Raw genomic sequence first — 8,832 nt, forward strand, 5'->3', positions numbered from 1 at the left:
AACATGGGATGGATAACATTTTTTTATTTGGGATTTTTTATTCCTCTCTTCTGCTACATAAACAATTATATTAGTATGGATGCACCTTCTTTGGTTGCAACTATTGAACCATACAAAATTTGCAAAACCTATATAGCTGGAGATAGAATTAGTTTATGTGATGTAGGTTGCTCAAAATTAGGATTTTCGGATCGGGGTCGCTAGGTCGAATAGTTGGGTCGTGATCGCTGAATCCCTCTTTTAAGTTACCTGGAGTGGATCCTGAGAACACAGCAAACGTCAAACTAGCCGAGAAGCCCTCGGCGATGGCCCTCCGATGCTTAAGTTAGAAAAGGTGGGGTCGAAAATAAGATAAAGGGATCAAATTAGAGCATAAACTGGCGGTAAAAGTAGGTGAAAAAAGCGTGTCTGAAATATCATAAATGAGGGTATTTATATCGGTACGATACCCTCTGTATGCGTTACACGTGGTTCCAGTGATGGCGCGCCACATCACCCTCTGTCGGACCTGCAGCCGCCCCTGCTGCAACTGTACAGTGGGTCCCATCTTGCGCAGTCATAGGGGCAGTCATAGGGTGCAGTAATTATGCTAAAAGTAGGGGGTACTTCGGTAATTCTGTAATTCTCCTCGTCGTTATGCTTTGACTGATTCCACGGCTGTTAATTTCCCTCTCTCCCTAAAAATAGTGTATTAGATCCAATATATTAAAATATGACAAGAGGAGCACTGAAACAGATAACTAGGGCAAGTTTCACTATTATTAATTGGTTATAGTTCCCCCTCCAAAAAACAAAGTCAAAAGGGTTCCAGAAACCATATATATCACTAGAAAACTACAAGTCTTATTACATTAAGAATGAAATATACGAAATGCACTAGGAGATCTTAGATTACAACATTAATTAACCTAATTAGTAAAAGAATCGATCCTATATATATATATATACATGTATGAAGGAAACATGATACGATAATTAAGTTCCAACACTTGCTACACATAGGAAACATAAACAGTATACTCTAAAACACCGTAATTCTCCACAGGATCATAAGAGTAAGTGTTCGAAATGGAAAACCCACGAGCCATCCGGAAAACTCCAGTCCCACCAACAACAGGCAGCTCCCGGTTCATGGTATCGATCGGATTCCTACCCAGAATACAGAGTGTACTCCCATTGTACCTGCCTGCCGTAAACACAAAGTTGAGATTCATAGCCAGTGCCGATTCACGCAAGTCTGCCGAAGTTACGAGCCCCTGCGCCCGGCCCAGTTTCTCTGAATTGCGATCGGGCTCAGCGGTTATCAGGTTATCCAGGACCCTGATTTGGCCAAACATCGTATGCGAAAGAGAAGTGACGTTGGATCGAGCGACCTCCCATATGGTGGCGTTCGGGCCGCCTAGTACGTCCTGGATGTAGAAACGAAGTTTGGCTACCTTTTCCCTTCTTTGAGAGAGGTTTCTGAACCATTTTTCAGCTTCCAGGATATCTTTGGAAGTGCTGGCATATGAGCCTGCTATAAGCAATGAACAAAGTATGAAAATTGCACAAACTCTTTCCATTTTTGTGCTCTTTAATTAGGGCAATTGTGTATCATCTGCGGGGGGTTATATATATATATATATATTGAGGTATTGCTTGTTATAAAGTGGAGTTGGAAAAAATCAACGACGTGGAATATTGTGGCCTGCAGCCTGCATGTCAGGGTAAGAGTAAGGTGATGAGAGTTTTACTTTTTCTTTCATCCCTTTGTTTATTTTTCTTATTTTTCATGTATTGTATTACCACAGTCTTTATGATCCAATAATTTGATTGTATGCAAAAATTTTAGATGAAATTGGAAGACTGAAAATTCTAGGTATGTATATATGATTTCACGTAAAAATAGCGATTATTACTAAAAAAAAAATAGATTGTTTCTTACATTATAAATGACTATGGTCTGTAAATCATGATAGATTATTACTTTATATAGATCAAATAAAATTAATATGAAAATTTTAATTTTAACCATAATTAAATAATATTTATCATGGTTTTAGATATGATAAAAAATTTTACCACACGGACTTATTATTTAACGGAAAACCCATAATCATGTTGGTAAAATAGACACAGGAATGATAGATGGGACTTAGACTAAAACAAATAGTAAGTTGAAAACTTCAATTCAGTTGACACAGATGTAATTTGTTGTACCTGCAGTTTTCTTAATTTAATTTCTTAAGCATTAACAACTATATGACAAATTGGTCAAGGCTCTACCAAGTCTATTATATATCTGGATTCGCTCACCTCTGCAAGTTTCCGGACCAATTCCTCAGTCCATGTATTATATCAAGGAAAAACACTAGTTCTCTTATTTTTGGTCTTTTTTTTTTCACTTATTAACTTCCACATTTTCTCCACCATCTACAAGTGGTAAAAAATATATTTTAAACAATTATTTATTTTTAATTAATTTTTTCCTCTTTCACCTACTCTAAGTATTCTCTTTAAAAAATATTTATGTTTTATCATAATAATTTTTATATTATCATTTTTCCTAAGAACGTAGTCTGCTTTTAGTCTTTTACTTACCATACAAATTAATGTAAATGTAATTGGCCGAGGACTTGAATATGGAGAAATAAAGTTTGAATACATAAGAACTTGTATATAAATCATCTCCGTACTTTTCCTTCAAAAAGAAAAAAAAAATCATCTCCGTACTTTGCTTTATTGGCAAGTACATGCAGTGTTTGGGTTATTTGAAAAAAAAAGAAACACAAAGTAGACATAGTAAAACAGTTTTGATAATACATTTTGGGTAAATTACATTTTGTCATTCAAATTATGACCGCTTTTGCACGTTGGCATCTAAATTTTTTCTGAGTTGACTTACCATATCAACTTTACGAAATTTTACACTTTACTATTTATAACTAGTTTTCTACCAAGATTTTTGTAAAAAAAAAAAAATCACATGCAGTGGATGTGATATTTAAAGGTTATGTAATGTGATATTTTTCATATATTCACATCATGTGACATTTTTCCAATAAAAAAATGATCGTATATTATTAAATACAAATTTCACAAAGTTGAGATAACAAGTTGACAAAAAAAACTTTAAATGACAACGAGTATAATTGTAATGTCAAAATATAAGTTAAACATATATTTTCTTTGAAGTTGTCAAAGGGGCTCAATGACAATCAGATTGGTGAACAGTAATAACCAGGGTGGCGCCGCCTGGAATTGAATATGAACAGAATATAAGCTCCCTCTGCGGCGAAGGCCAGGGGACAACATAGCTAGGACAAGTATTGTTTATTTGAAAATCTTCTTTATTTTTGTTATTTAATATTCTTATACTGTATAAGTATCATGTAAGGAGCAGATTAGATAACTGATGTACTATATTTATTACGTCATCATTATATATTTAATTTAGTGAGACTGATGGATAAAATTAAGTTTATTATGTAACCGGTGTGAGTGTGATAAGATTTTGCTCCGATTAGGTTTGTTGATGGGTTGGATAATACCCTATTCATACTCTAAAAATAATTTTGAAACCCATACTCATACTCTACTCAATGGGTAAAAGGCCCTACACTATCGTAGACCCATGAAATTAAATGATGGGTATGTGTATGGTTTAATACTCTAAAATATCTATGGGTCTTAATATAATCTAAGCCCAAAGATATTCATTTATTCATTAATTTAAAATTATTGCATTTGTAAATTTTTAGCAAATTGATCAACTAAATTTATTTATTATTTAAAAAATTTAAATAGTATAAGATCATTTCATTACATATATTATTTTTATTAATTACTTATTGAAATTTTGACCAAATATGCTAGAGCTTTTCATGTTGATTCCATAATTGCTCAAAATTAATTTTATGATCAAATTAAGCAAACTTAACTTGACATTTAGAAAATTAAAAAAATAAGAATTAACTTAGTTTAGTTAAATTTGGCTAATATATAGAATAAATAAAATTTATTTAAACTCAAATTATTAAAAATTCATCAACTCAAAGTTGAATGTAAATACAAACTCAAATGATATTTAAGAGATCTAAATGAAAGTTAGATATATTACTTAATTTCATTTACTTTTACCAACTCTTACGTCTTTATTTTTATTTTGAACTTGTCTCGACTTCATAATAAATTAATATTATTGGTCCATTATTTGGATAAGTTTAAGATTCCTATTTAAAATTTTATTAATTTCGCTCCGTTATTTGGATAAAATCAAGTTCATTATTTAAATTTCTCAATTTACACCTATTGAAATTTAAGTAGTAGTTTTAGTTTATTGACCGACGGGTCATGAAAATCTACTACTAAGTTGATTTAGTAACATACATTGTTTAACTTGAATGTAAATTTAAAATTTGAAAACTTTCAATCTTTTAAACATATTGTAAAAGGGAAAAAAAAAAAACAAACAAACAAACAAATGGGTCTCAAATAGGTAAGACCCAAGCTCTACCTAATTCTTTTGGATATAATTTGTGCAAGACTCTATGGCCCCGTTTGGTTCATGTGATTAGGCATGATAAAATTATTTATCATGTCTAATCACACGTTTGGTTAATATTATTAGAGCCCAGTATAATTAATCATAGGATATGGTATAATAAATCATGCCTATTTAACTGGTATAAGTAATACTACAAACTAATATTATTTTTTTTTTCTAATTTACCCTTTGACTCTCTCCTCGTCTCCACTCTCTCACCTATCCACTCTCTCCCCTCTTTCTTACATTCTCTTTTTTCCATTTACCTTTTTTATTAGGAAAAATTGCATAATATCCCCCTGTGTTATCTAAGAATTGCTAAAAACTTACCTATGTTAATTAAATAGCTAAAAAGACCCTCTATAATTATAAATCCTGCAAAAAATGCTTTCTTCGTTAAAATAAAAAAAATGAGAGTTGTTTACATGCACCAAAAATGAGAGTAGGATACCATTTTGACCTACTATTAGTCCCACAAGCCCGTTATAGACCTCGATAAATGTATGATATGAATCCACCCAACCTAGTGGAATATAGACCTATGTGCGTAGGCTTAAAACTCGAGTTACAAATGGCTCTTACTTATACAATTAAGCCCCCTTCGTCTTCTCTTGAAAATTTGTTGATCATGAGTTTTAATGGGAAGGTAATTTAGAAAATTGATAAATTATCCTTTATTTTATCCTAAATATCTCCAAGTAATATAAAATTAGTTTTATCCCAAATTTTATCAATGCAAGTAAACAAGGTATATAGTGTGCTAATTATATTTCATCCTACATTTAATCCATCATTAATTTATACCAACCTATTCACATCACTCAAAATAAATGTGCTCTTACAATTATTTATTGTATTTCTTAAATCGTGGTCGTTTATAACGTAGTAAAAAATCAAATTCTTTTTATAGCGTCCTCCATGTCATTTCTACATTTCATATCTTGTTTGTACTCTGACCATAGATTTTTTCTCATGAAGGAATGATGTTGATGGACGAGGAGAGTTGCAGCTGCTCCATCAAATAATTTCTTAGACATATATTTATATCATTTTAATTTTACAAAAACAGTGCCATCACTTACGTTTATTCTTTCAATTCAGAGCCACTTTGACTCCATATAAATGGCCATGAGCACAAATTCCAACAACTATTGGTATATGAGGATCGGCAAGAGGTGAACTTCTGGACCGCAGACCAAAGTGTTCTTGCATGTACTTTTACAAGTTTCTGGACATGGAAATTTGCTAAAGAACGATAGAAGCCTGAGGACGCTAATTAAGAACGGGCTTCCTTATCTTAATCCCATGAATATATATGATATACCGCAGGTAGACTTGATAAAAGAAAAATTCTTACTCAAAATAAATCCGATCGAACCAAACTAATAGAGCAATCTGTCAATCTGGTTGATTACCTTTAATTTCTTTATCATGACAATGATAGAAAATTTAATTCCAATGTGTCCCAATGTAATTGCTTCTTTAATTTTGCTCAAACTACCAAACTTTTTGAATCGTTTAATTACCTCATCATACTGATTTTTCCAAGATTATGATGTGATTGAATTTTATTTAATTAATATTATAAAATTAAAAGAATATGTTGATCAGGATATTTAATATTGCTCTAACAGAATTAATTTAAATGATAGAACAATTATAGGAAGAGAATCTTTAAATTATTTTGTACGTATATTAAACAGAATTGGACTACAATGTAAGAAATAAAGATATGGGCTCCTGAATATTAAACAGAATTGGACTTCAACAAGCCCAACTTTACAAATACATCTGCCCAAATCAAAAGTTTACGAATGCCTTCAAATGTAATAACAAAGTGGATAAGCAGTGCTGACATTTCTTACATCCAAGAAACAAACCAGGCCGAAATTCATCACTTGCCTATAACTTTTACCTTAAACTATTATTATACCTTAATAAAGGCTTAAACTAGTTCTGAATTGTCCTTAATTATGATGATGAGCAGGTGGAAAAGGGTTAAAACCAGTTTGAGCCATAGTCTCCAGAGGTCCAAAGAGGGGTCGTGGGAGATTTTCCCAATCATACCAATCCCAACCCTCACATTTCTCAGGCTCAAGATTTTGGGGGGTTTGATGAGGTTCAGCCTGGAATGCGCGCATTAATATTGCCACAACGTGCGCATCAGGCCTGGAGTAGACATTGTTTGTGGCCGTTAGATACTCAATCTTGTGGATGTCTAGCCCTGTTTCCTCCTTCACCTCTCTCGCTGCACATTCCTCAAAGCTTTCCCCTGAAATTAATCACCAAACGATATATAAATCCCACTTTCTGTTGTGTTGGAAAATTGTGCAATGCAATAAGAATGAAACACACGCACTGACCGAACTCCAGATGACCACCGGGCAGCGCGAAGGTGTTGCGGCCAACGGATGAGCGACGCCGCCCCAACAGCACCCTGTTTCCATTCAGAAGAAACACCACCACCGCAACCTTGGGCCGTGCTGCCTCCCCGCTATTACTCTCCATTTTTTCCTATATGTATGACAAAGTTACATGGATTTGGACATAGTGGGAGGGAGCTTAATATATAGTACTTGCACAAATATCAAAATCAAAAGGTGGTGACTAAGAAGAAGCTGCTTTTGACTCCCGCCATAGATTAATTATTTTTCCCGCTATCGTGGGCGGACTTTCATTTCATGCCAAGAACTTGGGGCCTAAGCAACTGACCATAAAGACAAGGGAAAATTGTATTTTTAATCTTATAATTTAGGAGTTGGTCATTTTTTTTCATACCAATTAATTTTTATAATTTTGTCTTTATAACTTTAAAATTATAGTAATTTTAGTTCTTTTTAGGACAATTTGATTGAAAAATTGTATATGACTTGCACATGATCCAATGAAATTGCAATTTTAGCTATGTAATTCAAAGAGGGTTGGCATTTTTTATCCACAAGTTGATTTATAGGACTAAAATAACAATTTAATAAGGTCATGTGCAAGTCACATATAATTTTTTGATCAAATTGACTGGAAAAAAATTCAAATTGCCAAAACTTTAAAATTACATAATTAAATTATAAAAATTAATTCATGCAAAACAAAATACCACCACCATATTATATTTAGCGGTGATAAAAAAAAAATTTAAAATCGTCAAAACCGTCCGAACCAAACCGAATCGAATATTTTTTCATGATTTATTTTTCAAACCACAATTCTAAATTTAGAGTAATTAAAATCGCATCGCAGTATTGGTTTGGTTTTAATTTAGAACATAAAAAAATGCCGAAATCAAACGGCAATGCTAAATATATAATTAATTTTTTAAATTATGTATATAAAATAACTCAATAAAATAATTAATTTTTTTTAGAAAAATTTCATATTCGAATTCTATTATCTCAAAATTCATATCAAGGATCCACATTACAAAGCCCATTTTCGTAAAATTTATATCTGGATTTTATATAAAAAATATATATATTCCTATTCAAGTTTTAAGCCCATTTGATGATTATTTCAATTTTTTATTCATTTTTTATTCCTTGTTTTTTTTCTTCCCCTTTTCCTCTTCTCTCCTTTTCTCTTTTACTGCTTTCTTTGTTCTGTCTTTATCTCTTCTCTCTAAAATCAACCATTAACCTAAGGTGTGGAGAGCGTTGGTAGTTTATGGTGCATAACGTTGGTTTTTCTTATTTGCTACATATAAACACTTGTTTTATTTCTTTATTTTTGTTAGTTTTGAATGCTTTATTTTTGTTTTAAGTATTAAAACCGCCAAACCACCTGAAACCGCACCTTTAATTTTGATTTTAAAAGTGATAATTTAAAAAATTATTTTATAAAATCATCAATAACAATTTAGTTTGAATATAAATTTAAAAAAATCGAAAACACACTCTGAACACCCTAATTATATTGCTAAAATTGCACATTTTTTTTTTCCTATTGACAAGACGGCCTTCACCTCAAGCGCTTAGAAAACCCAATGTAGTCTTTATTAATATTGTTTGGTTAGGTAAGACTTCTTAGGACACGTTACAAAAAATAAAAAAAAAAAATGCCGAAAAAATAGTGACAAAATTTCGAACAAAATTAAATTTAGGAAATAAGTTAAATAATTTTTCAACCATGATTATAAGTTCATTTCATACCGGATTAGAACAGAACAGAGTTATATACAGTTTTAAGGGGGTCATTCGAGCTTATCTAAATAGATACTATATTTACATATGGATTCCTACGTCGTTCCATTCCATTTAAGATTAGGAATAGGTGTAGTCGGACCTGCTTTTTCCATATCGCTCATTACTTTGGAG

The 8,832-nt window shown here is 31.9% G+C and overlaps 2 protein-coding genes across 2 annotated transcripts; both read right to left on the minus strand.

Moving 5' to 3' along the window:
• Positions 993-1,562, minus strand: LOC105162208 (dirigent protein 22-like). Its single transcript, XM_011080191.1, has one exon. It carries the CDS (start codon positions 1,560-1,562, stop codon positions 993-995), a length of 570 nt encoding a protein of 189 aa, XP_011078493.1.
• Positions 6,188-7,072, minus strand: LOC105161436 (nudix hydrolase 1-like). Its single transcript, XM_011079124.2, has 2 exons — positions 6,889-7,072; positions 6,188-6,797 (listed from the first exon to the last, which is right to left on the minus strand). Exons 1-2 carry the CDS (start codon positions 7,031-7,033, stop codon positions 6,493-6,495), a joined length of 450 nt encoding a protein of 149 aa, XP_011077426.1. The 5' UTR covers positions 7,034-7,072; the 3' UTR covers positions 6,188-6,492.

This window comes from Sesamum indicum, linkage group LG1 (genome assembly GCF_000512975.1).
Source record: "Sesamum indicum cultivar Zhongzhi No. 13 linkage group LG1, S_indicum_v1.0, whole genome shotgun sequence".
NCBI lineage: Eukaryota > Viridiplantae > Streptophyta > Magnoliopsida > Lamiales > Pedaliaceae > Sesamum > Sesamum indicum.